The following is a 23,527-nucleotide window of genomic DNA, read 5'->3' as shown; positions in this document are numbered from 1 at the left end:
CAGGCTACCGGATCTCGTGGGAGGAGTACAACCGCACCAACACGCGGGTGACACACTACCTGCCCAACGTCACCCTGGAGTACCGCGTCACCGGCCTCACCGCCCTCACCACCTACACCATCGAGGTGGCCGCCATGACSTCCAAGGGACAGGGACAGGTGTCCTCGTCCACCATCTCCTCGGGGGTGCCCCCAGGTGAGCCTGGTGGCGTTAGGGTGTCAGGGGCTGCGGGTGGTGCTGGGGATGAGTGGTCRGTGCCACCCGCCTTGCCCTGTCCCCACAGAGCTCCCCGGTGCCCCCACCAACCTGGGCATCTCCAACATCGGCCCCCGCTCCGTCACCATCCAGTTTCGCCCGGGTTACGATGGCAAAACCTCCATCTCCCGCTGGCAGGTGGAGGCACAGGTACAGGCTGGCTCAGGCAGGGGCTCAGGGGGTGTTTTGGGGCCAGCTCAGGGGGTGTTTTGGGGCCAGCTCGGGTGTTTGGGGGCCAGCTCACCCCACTGCCATCCCACAGGTGGGCCAGAACGGCGAGGCCGAGGAGTGGGGGCTGGTGCACCAGCTGGCCAACGAGCCCGACACCCGCTCCATGGAGGTGCCCAACCTGAAGCCCTACACCTACTACAGGCGAGTGCCAGGACGGTGCCACCCCCGGGGGAACGGAGCCCTCTTGTCCCCCACCATGACCCCTCCAACACTGTCCCCCTGGGGACTGGAGCCCTCCTGTGACCCCCTSTCCTCTCCTGCCTCAGTTTCCGCATGCGGCAGGTGAACATTGTGGGCACCAGCCCCCCCAGCCTGCCCTCCCAGAGGATCCAGACCCTCCAGGCGCCCCCGGACATGGCCCCTGCCAATGTCACCCTGAGGACGGCCAGCGAGACCAGCCTGTGGCTGCGCTGGATGGTGAGGGGGCCCCACGACTCGGGGGGGTCTCTGCAGGGGGATGGAGCTGAGGGGGCTGTGGGACATCAGGGGTGACAATGCTGTCCGTGCCAGCCCCTGCTGGAGCAGGAGTACAACGGGAACCCCGACTCGGTGGGGTCTCTGCAGAGGGATGGAGCTGGGGGTGCTGTGGGACATCAGGGGTGACAACACCTGTCCGTGCCAGCCCCTGCTGGAGCAGGAGTACAACGGGAACCCCGACTCGGTGGGATACAGGATCCGGTACGCACGGGCAGACGGGCGGGGGCAGCCGGCGCTCCACATCATCCGGGACCGCGTGGAGAGGGAGTTCACCATCGAGGATCTGGAGGAGTGGACGGAGTACCRGGTGCAGGTCCAGGCCTTCAACGCCATCGGCGCGGGGCCCTGGAGCCCCTCGGTGCTGGGACGCACCCGGGAGTCAGGTACCGCTGCCCACCTGGGGAATGGGCACCCACCCCGGCCAATCCGGCCAGTCTGGCCGCTGACCCTCTCTGTCACCCCCATTCCAGTCCCCTCCTCTGGCCCCAGCAATGTGTCGGCCGTGGCCACCTCCTCGAGCAGCCTGACGGTCCGATGGAATGACATTCCCGAGGCTGACCGCAACGGGCTCATCCTGGGCTACAAAGTGAGCTCCTGCCTGTCCCCTGCCCCTGCCTGGGGACAGCTTCCCCTCGGGGGGAGTCACCCTGTGGGCTCTGGGGTCCCCAGCGGTGCCACCCCAGGAGCAGGTGCCCATCGGGGTCACACGGGCTGTGTCGCAGGTGCTGTACAAGGAGAAGGGCTCGGAGGGACGTGCCCAGTCCTGGCTGGCAGAGGGCAATGCCTCCCGCAGTGTCCAGCTCACCGGGCTGGCCAAGTACACCCTGTACGAGATCCGGGTGCTGGCCTTCACCAGGATGGGCGACGGTGTCCCCAGCCGGCCCCCTGCCCTCGAGAGGACGCTGGATGATGGTGGGTGACAGCACCCGGCTGGGCTGGGCTGTCCCCTGGGTGCCCAATGCCATTCCCAGGGGACGGGATCCGGCTCTTTGCCCCCGTTCCCGGTGACCCCCCATCTCTCCCCCCGCAGTGCCCGGGCCCCCCGTGGGGCTCCTCTTTCCCGAAGTCAGGACCACCCTGGTGCGGCTCGTCTGGCAGCCGCCAGCAGCTCCCAACGGCGTCATCCTGGGTAGGTGGGGACATCCCGGGGTGCCACCTGCTGCAGAGGGACACGGGGGTCCTGTGTGGAAGCAGGGAACGGCATGGGGAAGCAGACCCCAGCTCCCTGAGCGTCTCAGAGCCCTCAGGGCTGGAGCTCCCTGCTCGGAGCTGGTCCCTGGCAGGGCGTGAACCCCCCTGGGCTGGATGGAGGGGGTGGCCCGGGTGATGTCCCCTCCCYATCGCCACCGCCCCGCTCCTTTCCCGCAGCCTACCAGGTCAGCCACCGCCTCAACACCTCGGCGCTGACCGCGGCYGCCGTGGAGGTGCTGGAGGCCAGCGCCCGGCAGTTCACGGCCACCGGCCTCCAGCCCGAGGCCACCTACCTGTTCCGAGTGGCCGCGCAGACCCGCAAGGGCTGGGGCGAGGCGGCCGAAGCCCTGGTGGTCACCACCGAGAAAAGAGGTAACGACGGGGGGTCCGGGYGGCGGCGGAGAGCCGGGGGTGCCCCCGCAGTGCTCCCAGCCCCTCGCCTCCCGCAGCCCGGCCGCAGCCCCCCGGGAAGCCGCTGGCGCAGCAGGAGGAGGTGCGGGCTCGGAGCGTGCTGCTGTCCTGGGAGCCGGGCAGCGACGGCCTCTCCCCCGTGCGCTACTACACCGTGCAGAGCCGCGAGCTGCCCGACGGCCAGTGGGCCCTGCACTCCGCCCCGGTCAGCCACAACGCCACCGCCTTCGTGGTGGACAGGTGAGGGGCCGGGGACACCGGGGGTGGTGGCTTTGGGTGCTTTCCCCGTGCCTCGCTTTCCCCGTGCCTCGCTTTGCCCGTGCCTCGCTTTCCCCGTGCCGTGAGAAGCGCTGGTGCAAGGCTGGGAAGTGATGGCCCGGCAGGAGGGAGGGCGGCTCGGGGTTGACCCTCTGTCCACCCTGTCCCCATCCCGCTCTGCTCCCCGCAGGCTGAAACCCTTCACCTCCTACAAGTTCCGTGTGAAGGCGACGAACGACATCGGGGACAGCGAGTACAGCGAGGAGTCCGAGTCCCTCACCACCCTGCAGGCGGGTCAGCACCTCCTGGGGCAGGAATAGGGGTACCCCCCATGCCCAGGGAAATCCTCCTGTGCCCTGGGMATCCCTGCAGCCTCACCGCTCTCTTCTCCCCCGCAGCCCCCGAGGAGGCTCCCACCATCCTCTCCATCACCCCCCACACCACCACGTCGGTGCTCATCCGCTGGCAGGTACTGTCCCCTCTGCCCTGCCCTGAGGTGGCACCGRGGCAGTGACAGCCACCTCGGGGTTCCAGGGAGCGCTGGATCAGAGCAGCTTTTGACTGCCTTCCTTCTCTCCCTCCCTCCCTCCTTCCCCTCACAGCCCCCGGCTGAGGACAAGATCAACGGGATCCTGCTGGGATTCCGGCTGCGCTACCGGGAGCTGGTGTAYGACAGCCTGCGTGGCTTCGCCCTGCGTGGCATCGGCCACCCCGGTGCCAGCTGGGCCGAGCTCCCCTGTGAGTGCCCACGGCCCCACCAGCCCTGGGGACAGGGGCTGGAGTGACGGGGGGTGGCAGGCGGGGATCTGGGCAGTGCAGGATCCTGTGCTCCGCAGCATCTGCCGGGTACCGGGGCCGGGCTGTGYCCCCTGGAACTGTCACTGTCCCCCTTGTGGCACCAGGACAGGGGAGCCCCGGTCCCCTGGGGTGGGGGTGGTGTTAGGGCGGGGGTTCAGTGGCCAGAGCCCACCCCTGCCCTGCACTGACCCCTGCCTGCTCTCCTGCCCAGCTGCCTACACCGTGCACAACCTCAGCGAGGTGTCCCTCACCCAGTACGAGCTGGACAGTAAGTCACYACCCCSTGTGTCCCCCCCTGCCCCCCGTGTCCCCGTCACTGCCACCCCTGTGTGTCCCTGCGCCGTGGGCTGAGCTGGAACACCTCTGCCTGTCCCCTCCAGTTTCTCCTTGGGGACATCCCCTTCTCCCCAACAATGAGGGGCTCTGTGAGGGTGGGGGTCCCACTCACCCTTTGCCCCCCAGACCTGAGCAAGCATCGGCGCTATGAGATCCGGATGAGTGTGTACAACGCGGTGGGCGAGGGRCCCCCCAGCCCCCCCCAGGAGGTGTTCGTGGGGGAAGCAGGTGAGTCCTGGCGGGGGCTGGGGGCTGTCCTGGAGCCCCACATCGTCCCCCGGCCGGTGACACTGTCCCCTCCCTCGGCACAGTGCCCACCGGCGCGCCGCAGAACGTGGCCGTGCAGGCGGCCACCGCCACCCAGCTGGATGTCACCTGGGAGCCACCCCCTGTCGAGAGCCAGAACGGCGACATCCAGGGCTACAAGGTACCTGCTGTCACCCGGGACCTGGCAGGATTCCTGGGGGCACGGGGCGGGTGGYTGTGCACCCCTTTGGGGAGGGATTCCGGGAAGGTGCGGGGGTCTCGAGGCGATGTCGCTGTCCCATCCCGGTGCCGAGCGGCGGCGGAGCAGCAGATGGCGCCGTCGGCTTTGGGATGCGCCGGGAAGTACCGGGAAGCGCCGGGATGTACCGGGATGTGGCCAGGATGTACCGGGATGTACCGGGATGTGTCGGGATGCACCGGGATGTGGCCAGGATGTACCGGGATGTGGCCAGGATGTACCGGGATGTGGCCAGGATGTACCGGAATGTACCAGGATGCAGACGGGATGCACCGGGATGTGTCGGGATGTGTCGGGATGTGTCGGGATGCACCGGGATGCACCGGGATGTGTCGGGATGTGACCGAGATGTACCGGGATGCAGACGGGATGTGTCGGGATGCACTGGGATGTACAGGGATGTGTCGGTGTGCACCGGGATGTGTCGGGCTGCAGCCAGGATGCAGCCGGGATGCACCGGGATGTGTCAGAATGCACCGGGATGGGGCCAGGACACTGTTGGGATGCATCGGGATGCAGTCGGGCTACCCAGCCCCRTGCTCTGGACACCTCCTTGTCCCCATCCATTGCGATTCCTCCAGCGTGTCCCCCTCCCTCGGGAATCAGGCACGGCTCGGAGGCGATCTCAGCACGCTCTGGTGATGCTGAGCCGTGTCGGACGGCAGGCACAGCCTGCAGCCCTCCTGGAGGAGAGGCCGTTCCTTTCAGGGACAGGGACAGGGGCTTGTGAGCCCTGGCAGGGGGGTTTGGGCACCGCGAGGGCTCGGGGAAGGCGAGCTGGGTGGGATCCACGCCTCGCCCCCTCCCGCAGATCCACTTCTGGGAGGAGCAGCGCCACAACGAGAGCGCGCGGGTCAAGACCCTTTTCCTGCCCGAGACCGGCGTGAAGCTCAAGAACCTGACGGGCTACACCTCGTACTGGGTCAGCGTGGCCGCCTTCAACGCCGCCGGGGACGGGCCCCGCAGCGCTCCCGTGCACGCTCGGACACAGCAGGCAGGTGGGGCCCGTGGCACGGCTCTCCCGGCACCGCAGGGTCCAGGGGAGGTGTCTCCGTGAGTCCGGCTCCAAGGGTTCCCCTTCATCCCGCAATCCCGAGCAGAACATCCCAGGGCTCACCCCAGAGCGTTTGTAGGGTGGGGGCACACAGAGATGAAGGTTTAAACTGAGGTTTGAGAAGGATGAAAGTTTTGGGAGAAGAGACRAGGATCAGGGATCATTCCCCCATGGAATTTTTGCTGCAGAGGGAATGTGGGATGATGGTCAGCGTTAGGATGGAGGCAGGGAGCGCTGACCCACCCTGTCCCCTCGCAGCCCCCAGCGCTCCCGGCTCCATCCGCTTCAGCGAGCTGACCACCACCTCTGTCAACGTGTCCTGGGAGCCACCGCCGCTGCCCAACGGCGTGCTCGAGGGCTACAGGCTGGTCTACGAGCCCTGCACGCCCGTGGATGGTGAGGCCATGGCCGGGGGGAGCGGGGAGGGCTCGGCGGGACCCGGCTCAGCCTCCGTCCCCGCAGGTGTCAGCAAGATCGTGACGGTGGAYGTGAAGGGGAACAGCCCGCTGTGGATGAAGGTCAAGGACCTGGCCGAGGGTGTCACCTACCGCTTCCGAATCCGGGCCAAGACCTTCGCCTACGGGCCGGACGTTGAGGCCAACATCACCACGGGGCCCGGGGAGGGTACGGGGGACACGGGGGGGACACGAGGGGTGAAGGAGGAGGTGGGGTGGGGGCTGGCACGGCCCTGTGCCGCTCTGTACCCCCGGCCCCAGCCCTGCTCTGGTCCCCAGGTGCCCCTGGGCCCCCTGGAGAGCCCTTCATCTCCCGCTACGGCTCGGCCATCACCATCCACTGGACCAGCGGCGACCCCGGCCAAGGGCCCATCACCAGATACGTCATCGAGGCCCGGCCCTCAGGTACCGCAGCTGCTCTGCTCTCCAGCCACACCCCAGGGCTCTGGGGAGGGGAAACTGAGGCTGGCAGTGCTCAGCCGGGCTGGGGATTAGGAGCTGGTGCCTGTGGTGTTGTCCGTGTGCTGATCCATGAGGAAAGGGCGGCAGCTGGAGGTGCTGGGAGGGACAGCAGTCCTCACCCTGCAGAACCAGCCCTCCCCTCCCATCCTGCTTGTCTCTTGCAGATGAGGGGCTCTGGGACATCCTCATCAAAGACATCCCCAAGGAGGTGACMTCCTACACCTTCAGCATGGACATCCTCAAGCAGGGGGTCAGCTACGACTTCCGTGTCATCGCCGTCAACGACTACGGCTACGGGACCCCCAGCACGCCCTCCCCGTCCGTGTCAGGTGTGTTCCYGGGGATTCTGCCCCCTGTGCTGTCRCYSTGTTCTCRTGGCCATCACTGACACCCTGTCCTGGCTCCTGCAGAGCCCCCGATCCCAAAACCCTCTGTTATCCCCCTTTCCCGTGGGTCCAGCTCTCACAAAGCTCCCCCAGTGACCCCATACTCTGCAGAGGGGTGTCCCTATCCAGACTGGTTGCCCCCTGAGCCTGTTCCCATTCTCCTTCTGACCCTCCCTGCTGTGCCCCAGCCCAGAAAACCAACCCATTCTAYGAGGAGTGGTGGTTCCTGGTGGTCATCGCCCTGGTGGGGCTCATCTTCATCCTCCTCCTCGTCTTCGTGCTCATCATCCGCGGCCAGAGCAAGAAATACTCCAAGAAGTCGGACTCAGGTGAGGGAGGGAACGTGGTGGGTGGTGACAGGACCCTCCAGGTGCCAGCTCTGATCCCGTGCGAGCCTTTTGGGGGTCTGAGTGGAGCAGTGGGAGCTTCCCTTCCCCCCTGCATTGGGAACCAGTGACACCCGCTAACGATGCCGGGGCTTCCCAGAGAGCTCAGGATGAAACGAAGGACTTGTTCCGCAGACAGCTGCGGAGGCAGGGCCGCCCCGGGGGCTCGCAGAGGTCGCTGGGATTAGCCAAACACAGCTCTGTTTTCTTAGCTCTGTCAAGGGCTCAGATTGTGGGGAAAATCCAGAGCTCCTCGTTAAACAAACAGCCCGGAGTGGGGAGCTGGGGGCTCTGGGGCAGGGCAGGGGGCTCAGCCAGGCCGGGCCGGGCACAGCTGGCACCTCCTGGCTGTCCCCAGGTCACTCTGGAGCCAGCACAGTTCCCCCGGGGCCATCCCCAGCCCCCCTCGCTGTGCTGAGCCCGCTGGGGAGGGGCAGGGGGAGGCTGAGCATCCCATCCCCCAGGGAACAGCTCCAAGGCGGCCGCGCTGAGCCACGGCGAGATGGTGAGCCTGGATGAGGGCAGCTTCCCCGCCCTGGAGCTCAACAACCGCCGCCTCTCCGTCAAGAATTCCTTCTGCCGGAAGAACGGCATCTACACCCGGTACGGACCCGGGCACAGCGCTCTCCCCGGGCAGGGACAGCGTTCGGGGTCATCGTGGCCATCCCTGCTCCATCGGGGCACGGGAATAGCGTGGATCCGGGCCGGGGTGACCCTGACCTGCCCAGTGTCCCCCTGARAGTTTGGGGCTCCCTGACAGTGGGRTCGGGGCTCTCGGGAGGGGTTGGCACGGCCGAGGGCGGTTCCTGAGCCATCCCCAGGGGTCCGCTGGRGTTGTCCCCAAGCGGCCCAGCCCCGAGGGGAGGGGACACACGCTGACCTCCCTCCCACCTGGCTGTCCCCGAGGTCCCCACCCCGGCCCAGCCCCGGCAGCCTGCACTACTCGGACGAGGACGTGACCAAGTACAACGATCTGATCCCCGCCGAGAGCAGCAGCCTGACCGAGAAACCCTCCGAGGTCTCCGACTCCCAGGTGACCCCCGGGGCTGCCCACGGGGACCTGGGGCGGGATGGAGCGTGCCGGGACCCTCCCTGAGCATCAGCCCCTYGCTCTGCCCGCCACGAGGGCACATTTGGGAACAGCGCTGCTGCTCCTGCCCCGTCCCGCTGTGGAGGCAGCAGCATCCCTGTGATTTCGTGGCACGGAGCCGGGGCGAAGCTGGCACAGCCCCCGGCCTGTGTGCGGGGGATGTGACACTGCGGGGGATGTGACACTGCGGGGGATGTGACACTGCGGGGGATGTGACACTGCGGGGGGGGACGGGGGGTCAGCGTGGTCTGAGGCTGTCCCGCTGCCCGGTCGCTGGTGGCAACATCCGCGCCTCTGCCAACTCCACAAAATGCCACTTTTGTCTTGTCCCGGGGCCGCGGGCAGCTGTGGCCGGGCAGGAGCGCGGAGCCCCGGGGAGGCCGCGGGAGCATCACCCCGGGATGGAACCTGGGCGGCATCTGCGAGGCTGACGGGCAGAAAAATGTCCCTGAGCAGGAGGGAACCGTGCCCAGAGCTCCCCCCTTCTCTGCCCGCACCGGCTGTTTCCTTGTTTCCTCGCCGCGGCCCGAGCGGGGCTCGAGTGGCTTTTGAGGAGCTGTGAAGAGCTGCGGGAGCTGGCGCTGGCGCGGGGCAGTTCCCACCGCCCTCAATGGGCCCTTTGTGCGCCGCCGGAGAAGCTGAATCCAATTACCGGCASAGTCCAAAAACACCCTCCCCGCCAKCCCGCGGGCATCGCGGCCTCGGCAGCGCTCGCGAACCTTTTGTACGAGGCTTTATTTTGTTTCGGCAAGAGGCAGAAACCCCCCGGTGATGCTGCAGCCGTCCCAGACTTTAAATACTTTGGGGATGTGCTGGCCAGCATTCCCAAAAGGGCAGCGGGAAATCACCGGGAAATCACTGGGAAATCACCGGGAAATCACTGGAAAATCACTGAAATCACAGGGTCGTTGAGGCTGGAAAAAACCTTTGAGATCACCGAGACCGAGCTGTGCCCGATTCCCACCCTGTCCCCCGTGCCACCTCCAGCCCTTCCTTGGGCTCTCCAAACCTCCCTGGGCAGCCTCTGCCAAGGCCAGACCGCTCTTTCCATGGGGAAATAAATTCCTGCTGCTGTCCCGAACTCCCCTGGCGCAGCTTGGGGCCGTTCTGCTCGTCCTTTATGGGATCASAGCCCGACCCCGCTGAATTTTGGTGCTGCTGGGCGATGCCCCCTCCTCACCACCTTCCCCCCGGTGTTTTTCAGGGCAGTGACAGCGAGTACGAGGTGGACCCGGCTCACCAGAAGGCGCATTCCTTCGTCAACCACTACATCAGCGACCCCACCTACTACAACTCGTGGCGGCGGCAGCAGAAGGGCATCTCCCGGGCGCAGGCTTACAGCTACACCGAGAGCGATTCGGGCGAGCCCGACCACACCCCGCTGTCCAACAGCACCTCCACGCAGCAGGGCAGCTTGTTCCGCCCCAAAGCCAGCAGGACTCCCACCCCCCAGACCCCCGGCAATGCCCCCAGCAGCCAGCCCGGGACCCTGTACCGCCCGCCCAGCAGCCTGGCCCCCGGCTCCAGAGCCCCCATCGCTGGGTTTTCCTCTTTCGTTTGATATTTAAACAGAAGAGAAAAAGAGGAGAGGGGGGGGAGAAATTAGGAAAATAAAAAAAAGGAGAGAAAAAAAAAGAAAAAAAAAAAAGCCCCAAGAAATTGAGAGAAAAGGAAAAAGCAGCGAGGGGGAGAAGAGGAGGAGGAGGAGGAGGAAGGGGAGCAGCCCCAGCTCCGGGGGTTTTCTGCTTTCTCTCTGGAGATGGATGCCACACGCTGTCCCTGGAGCTGGGGAGCACACCCCGGTCCCCTCCTTGGCCAAAGCTTCTGTGTCCCGGACTCCTYGGACCAGGTGGGGCAGGGGGCACTGACACCGCCCTTGGCACCCTCGGGGGCCGCCCTGGACCTGCTGCTGGACTCGCCGGGGTGCAGCGGGTGCTGGGGGCTGGGTGAGGGGCTCCCACCGTGCCAAACCCCGGCCCCTCCGCGGGTGGCACCCCCAGGACACGGGGACAAGTGGTGACACCGAGAACCCGGACTGCGAAGGGCGAGAAGAGCTCTGCTGATCTTAAAACCTCTGGACGTGACCCCCCCACTCTGGACCCCACAACTTTTGGGAGAAGGGGGAAGGATCCCAGGGGATGATTTACCCCTCCCCTCGTTTGTGCCTGGCCCAGCACAGTCCCCCAGGAGAAGCCAGGACTGAAACCCCAGGAGAGCCCCGGCGGGGTGCACGTGGTGCTCAATCCCCCCTCATTTTGCACCTCGGGGGCTCTGGTGAGGACTCGCACGGGGCGATTGGAGCCTCCCCTTGGTTTTTCTGGTGGTTTGGGACTTTAACGGGGTTTTGTGCAGAGGCCTGAGTGCATTTGGGGGTGTTGATGCCCGGGGGGTCCCTGGCTTTGGCTGTTTTGGGGTCTCTGCACAGCCAGGCCCCTGCAGTGCCTATGGGTGAGGCAGCACCAGCCCGGCTGAGCCGAGGGAGATGCCAATAAACAGCCTGAGGATCTGCGTGTCCCTTTCTGTCACCTTGCTCTGCCCGAGAAAGGGCCAGGGGGAAGTGTCCGCGTGTCCTGCTGCCCCATTGGGCTTGTGTCAGCCCTGTGGCACCCAGGAGGGACCTGGGCAAGGCGTGCCAGAGGTGCTGGACAGAGCCCAGAAGGGTGCAGGGGCTGGSGTGGCCGTGTCCTGCGTGTTCCCATCCCAGTGGGGTCTGGAGCTGCTGGGAAATGGGGTGGAGGGACGGGAAGAAGGGAGGTGGCCCCGCTGTGCTGTCACTCGGGGCACTGCCAGCAGCAGCCCTGGCACTGGTGATGGCTCCTGGGCTGGTTCCCAGCCGSCCTCTCTCGTTCTGCCCTTCAGGCCGGGCAGGAAAATCCAGGTGAGGCATTCAGGTTTCATCACCTGTCCCCCCCGGGGGTTTGGGGTGGGGATGGCTCCGCTGCCCACGGCGCTGGCAAAGCACTGGCTCCGTGCCAGGGGGTGCCAGGGCTCTGCACTGTCCCTGTCACGGCAGCTGGGACTCGTGTGACCCACGGGGAGCTGGAGCCCAAGGCAGCACAGGGACCCCGACACCCTGCTCGTGGTGACAGTGACACGGGACAGAGAGGGGTCTGTGTCCGGCTGGACAAATCCAGCCCCAGGCTTGTGCARGAGGGACCTTCCTCCCACCGGGCTGGGACACGGAGCCACGGGGCAGAGCAGGTCCGGGGAGTCGAGCAGCACAGGGGAGTTCCCTGTGCAAGGAATGCTCCTCGTGCTCCTCGTGCGGGGGTTTCTCCATGTGCAAGGCACTCGTGGCATCGGGGATGATCCCCGGGTGAGCCAYGGTCCCTCCTCCCAGGGAGGGTGAGCCCTGATCTCCCCAAACACGTGTCCCTTTGGGGGAACAGTGGGATCGGTGTGGGATCCCCGCTCTGGGGCGGAGCAGAGCCCAGGCCCCGCTCACCTGGCCTGACCCCGCTCGTTCCTGGCTGCGAGGAGCCGGAGGGCACGGCCGCACCTGGGGCGGGTTTGGGGCTGGCACCGCGCTGGAGGGTGGCAGGGATGGCGGGTTTGGGGCTGGCACCGTGCTGGCACCGTGCCCGAGGGTGGCAGGGCCGGTGGGTTTGGGGCTGGCACCATGCTGGAGGGTGGCAGGGATGGCAGGTTTGGGGCTGGCACCACGCTGGAGGGTGGCAGGGATGGCAGGTTTGGGGCTGGCACCACGCTGGAGGGTGGCAGGGATGGCAGGTTTGGGGCTGGCACCGTGCCCGAGCGTGGCTGCGGCCGGAGCGTGGCCAGGGCGGGAGGAGCCCTTGGTGCCCGTGGCTTCCCACGGCCGAGGGAAGCGGTGCCCGAGGAAGCGGGTGAGATGCCACATCCCACCGCGGCAGGGTGAGCCTCTGCTCCCCGGGCTGARTGCCAGCGGCACCGTGAGAGCTCCGGCTCACCTGGGCTGCCTCAGTTTCCCCGTGGAACAGAGGGATTGGGGACCAGGCAGGCTCGACACAGAGCATGGCCACCTCTGTCCCATCTCTGCTTTCCAGTTCTTTCCAGGATCCCTTCCCACCATCCCAGCCCCTCCAGGCAGCTGTGGGCTGCCCGCTCCCATCCCCAGGGCTCTCCAGGCTGCTCCGAGCTGCAGCCGGGCAGGGTGAGCTGTCAGCACCCATCAGTCCTCACCGACCAAATTGGCCTTGACGTTTCTCCCGAGCGCTGCTCCCTGGCCTGTGGTTTTCCCAAGGGCAGAGCAGCCCTGGCTGTCAGGGCTGGGAGAGCCAAAGGGGGGCACAGRGAGGTGCTGCACCCCCAGACATTGCTGGGTGGATGGAGCAGTGATGGAGCAGAAGCTTCTCCCTGCTCCAGGTGTGATGGGGAGATGCTGATGTGCCAGAAACGAGGGTTGTGACTGATAAAGCCGGGCTGAAATCTCCGATTTGTTTTCATTCCTTTATTTTACAAGCAGCCCTGCAGCCTGGGCTCTCCCTGTCCTCCGGATATCTCCGGCTCCCCGCCAGCTCCTGGGACACAGCCAAGTGTGTCGTGTCCCCACCTTTCCCTCGCCTTGGGCCTTGGGGACAGGGACAGCCCCTGCTGCCACCCCGGGGGCCAGACGGGACTCGGCGCATCCTCAGATGGGGGTGGCAGGAGAGGAGAGCGGCGGAGAGGACAGAGCCGGCTCTGTGCCCCCTGTCCCTGTCCCTGTGCCAGGACAGGGCTCTCCACGCAGAAGCCACGCTSCAGGTGGGATCACGGAATGGTTTGGGTTGGAAAGGACCTTAAATGGCACCTTGTTGCAGCCTGGAAAGCCAGCTGTCCTGGGAGAGGCTGAGGGGGCTGTGGTGCATCCAGGTGAGGGTTCCTGGGGGGCTCTGGGTTTGGGGGAGTCCGGGAGGGTGTTCCAGCCGGGAAAGGAGGGAGGCTGCGCACAGAACCAGCCCACGTCCGGCTCCCCCTGCACCCAGCTCGTCCCGGTTCCCACCCGGGCACCCCTGGGTGCCAGCAGGGAGCGGGCAGAGCGTTCTAGGCCAGGCTTAGCTGGGTAACTGCTCACCCCTGGGTGAACGGCGTGGGAATGGGACCAACCCCCGGCTGTGGGTGGGGGTCTGGGGGGYTACGGGAGATTTCTGGCAGCAGCCAGCGCTGAGGGGCTGGAGGGATTCGGGGGAGGCTGAGGGGGCACCGCTTTGTTGCGGCACCCTGGGGTGTCCRACAGTGATCCCCAGCACTGGGGCTCAGGGAAAGCTCCCCGCAGGCTCGGCAGACAAAGCTGGCAGGCGCTGGCAGCAGGAGGGGATGGGGCTGCCGGGAACTCGGGCGCTTCTCCCTGCCCTGCTTTTCAAAGTGCTTTTCAAGCCTTTTCTTTTCTTCTTCTCTGCTTTCAAAAGCTGCTGAGAAGCAGCGAAAGGAGCCGGCGAYGGCTGAGGAAGGGCGGGAGCGATCGGTGCTCCGGAGCTGCCCGGCTCCCCGACCTCGCCTCCCCCGGGCCGGCGGCAGCCCCGCGGCTCGGCGGGGAAAGGGGAAAGGGGAGGGGGCGCGTCTCTCCCAGGCAGTTTTTCAAGTCGAGTGGGTGCCTGCTCTTCCCAGCCGCAGCCAGGCCAGCCCGCGGGAGCCTTCCCGGCGGCTCCCACCAGCCGGCTGATGTTAATCCCTCCTGACTGCGCTGTCTCAGCCATCTCCACGCTCCCATGACAGCGTCAGGTGAGGCGTCCCACCAGCCTTCGAACACACACTTTGTCTCCACGTGAGTGGGTCGAGCTGCCGGTGGGGGCTGTGGTAAACCTTCCTCCTCTTCTTCCTCACCCACTAAACCCCAGCGATGGATCCCAGGAGCCCCCTGCTCAACCACGGGCCGGGGGCTTTGCCTCTGGCCTCAGTTTCCCTCTATGGAAAGCAAGGAAAATAAAATTTGYCAGTAAAGTGGGCTGTGAAAACGGCACTGGAGGAAGCGGCAGAGCCCAGGATGGAGACACAGGCATGAGCAGGATGGTTCTGGACAGAGCTGGACAGTGCTGCCCCCGGCCTGGGGGCAGAGGCTGTACCCTGGGTGCCAATCGCAGCATCTCCGCAGTGCCACGCTGGCCCTCACTGCCCGCCGGGGTGCCAGTTCCGTGGTTRCACCACTTCCCTTCCCACGGAGGGAAGTGCCAGCAGTGTCAGCCCCAGATGAGCCATSCCAGTGCCCGGTACTGCCCACCCCCTGCTGTCACAACCAGTGGCATGAGAAACCTCAGGACATCACAGCGCCGTGTCCCAGCACCCGACACCCCAAGGGTGGCATGGGCAGAGCATCCCCACTCGCCACCTCCCTGCACCCCACCCTGCCTCCCTCCACAGAGACGCCAGATGCTCCGGAATAACCAAGAAACGCTGCATTAGGCAGGTTCGGGATAATCTCGGCTCTCCCGCCCCTTTTCTCCCACAAAGGTCTTGTCTTAATCCCCGCTCGCGGCTGTGCAGCCCAGCACTCTCCCTTTCAGCCCACTGTCAGTGGGGTGGGGATGATCATGGAATTCACGGCCAGGGCCGAGGGCCGGGGTGGCCGTGGGATCCATCCCTGGGGCTGTGGGGCTCGGAACCAACACCAGCGCTGGAGGTCTGGGGTGTTCATGGAGCTCCGGCCACCGCCCACCCAACCCAGCACAGCCAGGAGGGACCCCACGGCCCCCCAAAAGGGATCGAGCAGTGGAACTGGCTGGGGACAGGGGGATGGGGACAGGGGAGRGATGTGGGTGCAGCCTCGTGGGTGTCACTGTCACCAAGGGAACGAGGACATCGCTGCTTTCCTGGGGCTGATGCGGCCTCCTCCTGGAGTGTAAGCGCGGTTCTTAATTCTCCTTAATTAATTAGAGTCGGTCAYCCACCAGCACCTCAACCCCGCCGCTCTGCCAGGGGTGCGGCCAGCTCCGTGCTCTGCCTSCGGGGACCCCACCCGTGCCCCCCGGAGAGAAGGGACCTGCGGACCCCCGCCCCCGCTGATCCCTCCATCCCCCGGGAGGTGCCGATCCCCCACTCGTGACCCCTCTCGTGTCCCCCCATCCCCCGGGACCCCCGGGATGGGGACAAGGGTCCCACCCCCCCCACCCCACTCGGGTTTGAACGGAGGGCGTGGGACCGCCCCGTGACGTGGCGCTGTGCCATTGGCCCGGGCGGGGCGATGATGTCATCGCCGGGCGGGGGGGGGCGCTCCGTTCCGGCGCGGCGCGGCCATGGACCGGCGGCGGCGGCGGGGCCCGGGCGAGCAGGTACGGGGGGGACAGCGGGGGCTCCGGGGGTCGCGGCGGCCCGGCGGGACCCAGCTCCGCTTGGCCGGCTCCGGCCCGGCTCGTCCCGAGGTGTGGGGAGCTCTCCGCGCCGGGCTCGGCTATTGTCCGGCGGGCGGGCGGGGTCCCCGGCGCTGCCGCGCTCCGGTACCGGGCAGAGGGGCGGCCGGGMCCCCCCGCCTCATTCCCCGCCGGATCGCGGGGCCGGTGCGCGGCTCGGGAGGGAGAAGGGGTTAACAGGATGCGGAGCGCTGTTTGCCCAGCGCGGGGCACCGGGCCGGCTCACCCCGCCCCAGCGGCGATCGGCGATCGGTGCCCGCGGCTCCGCCGAGCCCCGCGCGGGGGTGGCGGTGGCCGGAGCGGTGCCGGGGCGGTGACTGCCCGCGGCCCGTTTCGGGAAGGTGGATCCTCGCCGCGCTGGAGCGGGTCCAGCGGCACCCCGGGGCTGGCCGGGACTGGGCGCTGGCGGGTGCTGAGTCAGAKCCGCCCGAAATCCCCGTCCCGTTCRTYCCCCGGTGGCCCCGGACAGGGCTCRGGGTCCCGGCTSAGCGCTGCCYKCCCTCCGCCCTGCKCCCGTCTCCTGGGCGGCACACGCCGCTCCCACGGGCGCCCCGGACAGAGGGACCCGCCCGGCTCTGCCAGCSCCGGGCACGGGACTGGCTCCCAGACCCGCTCCGGTGCCCGTGGAACCGGGGGTCGGTGGGCAGCGAGCGTTCGTGAGGCGCTGGACTCGTCCCACGCCGCCCCGGTTTGACCCCGGCGGCAGCAGCAGCGTGAAGTATGGATGTTTCCAAGCGCCGAATCTATGGATCAGGAAGGCTGTTCCAAAGGGAGYTGGGATCTATAGAGCAGGAGAGCTGTTCTAAAGGGATCGTTAATGGGCTCTGGGGGGAAACTGAGGCACAGCGTGCGATCTCTGCACCCAGGACAGGGCTCGCTCCCCAGCCGGGCACGCAGTAAACAAATCTGTTTCGGACGCAGMTCCCTCGGAAACCGTGGAGCGRCTCCAGGGGCGGTTTAGCGCCGAGRAGGCTCGSTGTGTGTGGGTCTGGGGGTGCAGAGCGAGCCTGGTGTGAGCCCCCAYCCCCGGGGCAGCCTCCCCCGGCCCAGCTGAGCCGCCGCGGGGCTCCCTCCCCGGCCCCCAGCGCCAGCCCCGCTGCCGCCGGCGTTGTGCTGACCGTGCCGGTCTCTCCTTTGTTCGCYGGTTTTGTCCTGAGCGCTCACAGCCGCCGTGGGCCCCCCGAGCGGGCCGGCTGCGGGCTGCGGGCCCCCGGCAGGTAGCGAGCCGCGGCCGCGCTGTGGGAAGTCTGCCTGTTTACTTCCCGTCCACCCCAGCGAAACCGCAGGAATTCGGAGCCCGGCGCAGGTCGGGAGCTCTGCTCGGCCCCGGCATCCGCTGTTGCAAGAGACAGAGCCATAACCAGCGAGGAGATAACCTTTCCCCCCCGGAAAGGTCCCCTCGTGGCCCTGCAGAGCCGCGGGCCGGTTCGTGGCCCCGGAGCTGGAGGATTTATGGTCCTGTGCGTGTTCTGGCGTGTCCTGCCAATAGTTCCTTGCTGAACTCTGGCTACCTCCCGCCTGTTGGCAGTCCCTCGGGGAGCGCTTCTCTGTTTTTGGCACTGGCGGTGAGTTCCCAGCCCGGTGCTGATCTCCGTGCCGAGAGCCCTGGCGAGAGCCGAGCTTCTCCTCCCGCCCCGTATGCCATCTCTCCATTCCCGGCTCTGATGCTCGCTGGCAGCGGCTTTTCCCCTTCCAGAGGCTGCTCCGTGCATCCCAGCGGCGTCCCGGTGCCAGGGACAGGACCAGACCTGTCACCGCGCYGGGGTGGAGGCGGTCACCGGGGCGCCGACAGGACCGTCTGCCCCCAGGCCCTGGGAAGACTCGCTGGGGAGCCCGAGCGAGGGTGTGACAGCGGCTGGGTCCCCTCCTGGGCCGGCGGTGGCAGGGTGTGATCCGTGCCCTGTCTCCAGCTGCTGTCTGCCGGGCTCCAACATCAAAGGATCAAAGGATCCCCGAGGGGCTGATCCCGAAAGCGGGGCTGGGGTGGCCTCCCTGTCCCGTGTGTGGGCTCTCCCTGGCCCTGGGCAGCGTGGGGGACCCGACCGGTCCGGCACAGCCCCGGCCCCAGCAGCGGCAGGGCGGGGAGAGCATCCTGTGATCTCGGGGTGCTGCCTGGGGGGCTCTGCACGGCAAAGCTGGGGAGCTCGTTTGGAGCCGGCTGGGCCGGCCAGGAGGCTTTCCCAGCTTGGCTTTCCCAGCTTGGCTTTCCCAGCTTGGCTTTCCCAGCTTGGCTTTCCCAGGCTGTGAGCGGGACGAGCTGGGGGCAGGATGCACGGGAGCGTGGCTGGACTCGGTGTTTCTCCTCTGTGAACTCATTCAGTGGCCTCCTTCTCTGAGCCACTTTCACTCCGGGCCCCACGGGTGCCTGAAGCTGAGCAGGATGGGATGAAGAGGACGGAACGGGGATCCCGTGGGAAGGCTGCACCATCGGGGCACRTGGGCCTGGCCAGGGCTGTCCCAGTTCTGCTCAGGTTGCCCTGTCCTACAGCAGACATTCATTTATGGGGACAGTTGTGTCCCTGGGCACCTCAGGGTCCCGCTCCTCGGGGGCTGTGACCCCAAAAGGCTCAGAGGGCAGCTGGGCAGCAGCACCGAGCCGTCAGTACCAGTCATCCCTCTTGTCCTCGAGCTGTGAGTGCAGGTCCTGTCCCCTCTCCCTCGCCCCAAAGCCCTGCTGGGGCTCGGCTGTGCTCTGGGCTCACTGCCCCGGGATGGGCAGTGCTGCCAGGTGCCTGCGCAGTCTCTCGGGTTACCAGCAGCTCCCCCTGCKAGGTGCCTGGAAAGGCAGCGCCGCCGATGCCTCCCTGGCCTGGTTTCCTTTGTGAAAGCGCCGGGAATGTCACAGGATCTGCTCTCCCCGRGCGAGAGGAGGAGAAAAGGGCTCTGTGTCCAGCTCCCCTGGGCCGGGCTGTGTGGGCAGCACGGGCAGCAGCGTCCCTCTGTGCTGCCATCGCCTCTCGGGGCGAGCTGGGAGGGACACTGAGGAATGGGGGCAGATTTTGGCTGCTGTGAGCAGCTCTGTGGGCTGGAGCAYTGAGGGGAGGGGGCCACGGTGCTGGCTCGGGGGCTGTGACGGTGATGGAGCGCTGCTGGCCCGGCCGGTCCCGCTCCAACCTCCCGGCGGCCCCTCTGCCGCGGCTCGCAAAGTATCTCACAAATGCTGAACTTGGCCCCGAAATCTAAATACAAGGGAGGGACAGTCCCCAGATGGCCTAAATCAGCAGCACGGTTGCCTGGCCCAGCTGGGGAGCTCGCCGGGAGTGTTTGTTTTATGGGAAACCAAAGGCTGCAGGAATGCCGGCCTGGAAGGAGACGCTGGAAGGGGGAAGCGTTGGTGCCATGCACACAGACCCGGCCGGGAGATCCCGGGCAGGGAGCGGGGTCCAGCGAGCTGCTGGGATGGGCTGAGGGGGAAGGAATTGCCGCAGTTCCCGGTGTGATATGCAGGGAAGGGGGTGTGGCTGCTTGGTGGCTTCCCCGAGCTGCTGGGGGCGAGCTGGGGGCTCCTCCATGTGCAAACACAGCCCCGGGTGTTTGTCCCGCCGAGGGGGCTCCCTGGTGGGTGGGATCCTGCTCAGGGCTGGGCAGGGTGGTGGCCATGTGCCACCAGAGCCGTGCCACGGGCATTCCTGCCCTGCCTGGCCGGGCCCATCCGGGAGCCGTGCACGGAAGGGTTGGGCAGCGGGACTTTGCCCCAGCGTGGGGCCAGAGTCCATCCTGCCCGGACACGGCCTGCCTGAGGTCCCGTGGGGGACAGCGGGGWGTCACAGCGTGGCTTTGGGGAGGGAAGGGGGCTGGAGCCGCGCCCTCGCCATGCTGGGAGCTGTGGGGYGGGTGCTGTGGCTCCTGCTGGTGTCCAGCCGGGCAGGACTGGGCTGTGCTGGGACCATCGCTGGGAGCTGTGGGACTGTCCAGCTGCACCCTGGGGCTGGGTGGGCAGCGGGGGGGACGCGGATCCGCCCCGAGGCTCCCCCCGAGGACACGTCCGTCCCTTCCCCGTGTGCGTGTGAAGGGGCGCGGCGGGAGGAAGGGGGTGGCCACCGGCCCTTCCTCCCCGGCAGCCTCTCCCGGGACCACCTGGGGCTGCCTGGCGCCACGGGATGCGGGGACATTGTCGCCGTCCTTGTCCCCTCCTGCCTGGCTGCGGGCGCCGGGCTGCACAGGTCGGTTGGTGGCCCCGAGGTGGCCGAGGGAAGGAGTAACGTGACCGTTCCCGTTCTGGTCAGCCACAGTCTGGTCATTTCTGTCACCTCTGAGTCACAGCAGTGACGATGGCCCGGCCGGAGGGGGTGGGGGTGGTCTCGTATGGATTCAGCTCCGGGGAGGGCTCTGGGGGGCTCCAGGGTGGCAGCAAAGCTTTGTCCCCGTGTCCCCAACCCGCCAAGCACGAAGGGGTCCCCATCGTGGTCCCCCCGTCCCCCTGCTCGGCTGGCGGTGCCTCCCGGGGGCTCTACGCCCTCCTCRCACACTTCCTGCCGTCTGTTTCCAATTCCTCCTGGCGTCTGCTCCTCCCCGCTTTCTTCCAATTAAAAAAAGAAAAAAAAAATAAAAAATCCCAGGCATCCTCTCAGCGTGCGGTTCGCGGAGGCTGGAGCTGCCGTGCCCCGCTCCGGAGAGCTGGGGCTGCAGCAGGAGGGGACGGTGGGTGCCCRTGGTGCCCATTCAYGTGRGGCACGGGGTCAGGGATCACCCTGAAGGATTTCTGTGCCCAGGTGTTTCTCCTGCAGTTCTCTTTGTTCCGGGGATGGGTCTGGGACCGGCTCGGGGGGTTTGGGGGGCTCGGGGGGTTTGAGAGGGATGCCCTGCATGGAGCCCATTCGCAGCTGGCGGGCACAGGGGCACATTTTGCCGCTTGGCAAGCTGAAATCTGGTGCCCAAAGCCTGACCGTGTCCCTCCCTRCTGTCCCCTAGGAGTGACCCATCCGTGACGCCGGCGGGACCCCRTCCGTGGAGCCGCAGGTGTGAGCGAGCACCCAGAGCGGCTCATCCTCCCCCGGCCGCCACCATGCCCATCCTCAAGCARCTCGTGTCCAACTCTGCGCACTCCAAGCGCCGCTCCAGGGCCGACCTGACGGCCGAGATGATCAGCGCGCCCCTGGGGGACTTCCGCCACACCATGCACGTGGGGCGCGCCGGGGACGCCTTYGGGGACACCTCGTTCCTCACCAGCAAGGCCGGGGAGCCGGTGCCGGAGGTGGGAGAGGAGCCGGGCGCCTCCAAGCCCGGGCTGCTGTCCCGCCGCTTCCGCAGCAGCAAGCGCTCGCAGTCGGTGACGCGCGGGGACCGGCGGGACATGCTGGGCTCGCTGCGGGACTCGGCGCTCTTCGTCAAGAACGCCGTGTCCCTGCCCCAGCTCAACGAGAAGGACGTGGACAGGAGCGCGGGGCAGCTGCCCAAGAGCCTCTCCTCCAGCCCTGTGAAGAAGCTGCCTGAGGAGATGAGCCCCGAAGAGCAGCAGCGCCCGAACGGGGCGGCCGCGGGGCCGCTGAGCCCCGGCTTGGACGAACACGACTTCGGGGACATCACGGACCTGCCCGTGGTGGTGGCCAAGGGCGGGGCGGGCTTGAAGCACGCCGAGTCCATCATGTCCTTCCACATCGACCTGGGGCCCTCCATGCTCGGSGACGTGCTGAGCATCATGGATAAGGATCAGTGGGAGCAGGACGAGGACCCCGACGCAGAGGAGAGCCGCGAGGAGGAGGAGGAGGATGGCGAGCCCGCCCCGCCCGGGTCCCCGCTGGTGGCCCCGCCCGGCCAGAGCCCAGCCCGCGGCGCCGGTGGCCGCAGCCCCAGGGACAGCAGTCCGGCCTCCAGCTGCACCTCGGGGCCCGAGGAGCGCAGCCCCGTGCCCAGGCCCCCGAGCCAACGCGGGGCGCCCCCGAAACGCCCCGACAAGGAGTTCTCGTTCGCCGAYGAAGACGATGACGAGATCCGGGTATAAAGGCGGGCGGCCGAGCCCAGGCTCTGGATCTCGCTGAGGCTGCTCGGACACGGGGCTGAACACCCCGATGGTGGCACTGGGGAAGACTCCACTGCTCCCTCGTTCCCCCTCCCCTGCTGCAGCAGGACAGCGCTCTGCTCTTGGGGCTGGGGGTGCTCCTCACACCTCTCGGCCCCTGGAGAGCTCCAGCACTTCCTGGGAGGGGGAAGCAGACTCGATTTCAGTTCTTTCTGTTGGACTTTGGATATTAGCTCCTTTCTCCTGCCCCCTGCCCRTGTAAAGCGATTTAGGACCCGACAAGACGAGCCTTTGGAGTTCTAGCCCCTTTAGTAATATATATCTATTTTCCACCATACAGTTTCTACTGTTTTCTGATTTGTACTTACCTTTCTCTACTCTCTTTTGGTTTTAACTGAGGAAAGATCTCCCACGAGGAAGAGCTTGGCTCTGGAGCTCAGAGGTGGCCCAGGACTGTGGGCAGCTCCAGCCTCCTGGGWTTTTTGGGGACTTTCTGCAGACCAAGAGCCTCCATCCCCAGTGCCGTGGCGGGTGCTCGCTCCCCATCCCTCAGATGGATGAAAGGATGGATCCATCCCACATTCCTGACCCTCCAACCAGGCTGGGGGTCGCAGGGATGCCCCCAGCCAGCCCTGGGGATGGTGATGGACGTGTGGCTCTGTCCCCTGTGGGAGGAGCCCCTGGAAGCCCCCAGAGCCGGGAATTCCTGTGTTCTGTGGGGCTGGGCGGTGCCGGGAGCAGGCGGCTGGAGCAGGAGGTTTTATACCGTGTATGTAAAATGCAAGGAATAAAGGAACTGGTAGTGACCGCGGTGGCCTGAGTTCCTGTGGGGTGACACCGGGGGGACCTGCTGCCCACGCAGGACCAGTAGCCCTGTGCTGCTGCCAGCCCCAGCCCCGTTCTGCTGCCTCCACCTCGGCTGCCCGTCCCTGGCGCTGCTCCTGGCCGCGGGCTGGGCACCTGCGGYGGCCGAGCTTTCTCTGCCCGTGTCCTGAGGAAGCGGGAGAGCTCCTGCTGGCCGGATCTGGCTCSGGGCTGGGACCCTCTGGCCAGGCGGCTCCTGCCAAGGGATGGCTGTGCCAGCGCTGCCCTGTCCTCCCCCAGCCCTGCTCGTGGCCAGGGGGAGGAGGGGACGGCGCTGGGGGCAGGACTGGCTGTCCCTGCTCTCACGGGTTTGGGGCCAAGGGCTGCCCTGGGGGTTCCCGGCCCCGTGGGGCTGTTGTGGCCCCGGGTGATCCCATCCCATCCCACAGCCAGCTTCCCACAGCTCAGCCATGCTGAAATGGGGCTCTGCCAGTGCTGGGAGCGACTGCCCGCTCCAGGCCCGCAGATGGACTGGGCTGAGAGGGGCAAAGTGCCAGGAACGGCCCCACAGCCCTTCCCTGAGCGGGTGGAGAGCGTGGAGCACTGGCCAGGCTCTGCTCACTGGACAGAGGGAATGATTTATCCCCCTCAACATGTCCCAGCCCTGGGAGGGGCTGGATGCCYCTGTCCTCCCAAATGGATCTCCCTGGAGAAGCCAGGGGAGCGGGCAAAGGCTGTGCCACAGYGGGGACACAATGGGGTCCTGTCCTGTCATCCCGGGCAGGGGACATTGGGCCATTGTCTGGGACAGGAGAACAACAGCAGCTGCAGCTGGAGCCTGTGAGCTCACCAGGCTGCCTCTGCCCCGGTCACCGTGCCCCTCTGCCCTCTGCCAGGGTCCCGTGTCCACCACCTGATGCTGCTGCTGTCACCTGGAGGTCACCAGGCTGCTGGGGGACACCTGGCTGCTCCTGTCCCTTAGGGATGCTGTGGAGGGTGAGGCTCTGTCCCTGGGCTTTGTCCCCCTCGCTCCCCGGGGCTGTGGGGCGGGGAGCAGCCCTGGGCTGACCCTTCACGGGCCGCCTGCCACCGTCACTCGGCCGCCCTGATCTTTGTGACGCCTGTCGGCTCCGGGCTCGGGCTTGGCAGCGCCGCGGTGCCGCGAGCT

General features: G+C 67.0%; 3 protein-coding genes across 3 annotated transcripts in view; 2 read left to right on the top strand and 1 right to left on the bottom strand.

The window, feature by feature from the left end:
- The window catches only part of SDK2 (sidekick cell adhesion molecule 2), a 45,210-nt gene extending 34,417 nt beyond the window's left edge, over window positions 1–10,793 (top strand). The window contains exons 21-45 of the mRNA XM_057383213.1: window positions 4–195; window positions 284–405; window positions 518–627; window positions 753–903; window positions 1,109–1,346; window positions 1,434–1,549; window positions 1,686–1,875; window positions 1,994–2,092; window positions 2,332–2,526; window positions 2,604–2,805; window positions 3,014–3,117; window positions 3,222–3,292; window positions 3,426–3,561; window positions 3,833–3,889; window positions 4,084–4,185; window positions 4,269–4,384; window positions 5,274–5,460; window positions 5,775–5,912; window positions 5,979–6,140; window positions 6,251–6,376; window positions 6,598–6,762; window positions 7,008–7,148; window positions 7,670–7,808; window positions 8,112–8,238; window positions 9,500–10,793. Of these exons, the coding sequence (XP_057239196.1) occupies window positions 4–195; window positions 284–405; window positions 518–627; window positions 753–903; window positions 1,109–1,346; window positions 1,434–1,549; window positions 1,686–1,875; window positions 1,994–2,092; window positions 2,332–2,526; window positions 2,604–2,805; window positions 3,014–3,117; window positions 3,222–3,292; window positions 3,426–3,561; window positions 3,833–3,889; window positions 4,084–4,185; window positions 4,269–4,384; window positions 5,274–5,460; window positions 5,775–5,912; window positions 5,979–6,140; window positions 6,251–6,376; window positions 6,598–6,762; window positions 7,008–7,148; window positions 7,670–7,808; window positions 8,112–8,238; window positions 9,500–9,856 (3,743 nt within the window). The 3' untranslated portion in view covers window positions 9,857–10,793. The remainder of the gene's footprint in view (window positions 1–3; window positions 196–283; window positions 406–517; window positions 628–752; window positions 904–1,108; window positions 1,347–1,433; window positions 1,550–1,685; window positions 1,876–1,993; window positions 2,093–2,331; window positions 2,527–2,603; window positions 2,806–3,013; window positions 3,118–3,221; window positions 3,293–3,425; window positions 3,562–3,832; window positions 3,890–4,083; window positions 4,186–4,268; window positions 4,385–5,273; window positions 5,461–5,774; window positions 5,913–5,978; window positions 6,141–6,250; window positions 6,377–6,597; window positions 6,763–7,007; window positions 7,149–7,669; window positions 7,809–8,111; window positions 8,239–9,499) is intronic.
- Window positions 1–23,527, bottom strand: part of RPL38 (ribosomal protein L38) — a 135,662-nt gene that overhangs the window by 75,616 nt on the left and 36,519 nt on the right. The gene's annotated exons all lie outside the window — the stretch shown is intronic.
- CDC42EP4 (CDC42 effector protein 4) lies at window positions 15,433–21,890 on the top strand. Its single transcript, XM_057383202.1, has 2 exons — window positions 15,433–15,518; window positions 20,508–21,890. Exon 2 carries the CDS (start codon window positions 20,602–20,604, stop codon window positions 21,535–21,537), a length of 936 nt encoding a protein of 311 aa, XP_057239185.1. The 5' UTR covers window positions 15,433–15,518; window positions 20,508–20,601; the 3' UTR covers window positions 21,538–21,890.

Source organism: Malurus melanocephalus, unplaced genomic scaffold, assembly GCF_030028575.1.
Source record: "Malurus melanocephalus ecotype Western Australia unplaced genomic scaffold, MMel_1.1 scaffold_616, whole genome shotgun sequence".
Taxonomy (NCBI): Eukaryota; Metazoa; Chordata; class Aves; order Passeriformes; family Maluridae; genus Malurus; species Malurus melanocephalus.
The sequence above is the reverse complement of the archived record's forward strand: the minus strand, read 5'-3'. Positions and strand labels throughout refer to the sequence as shown.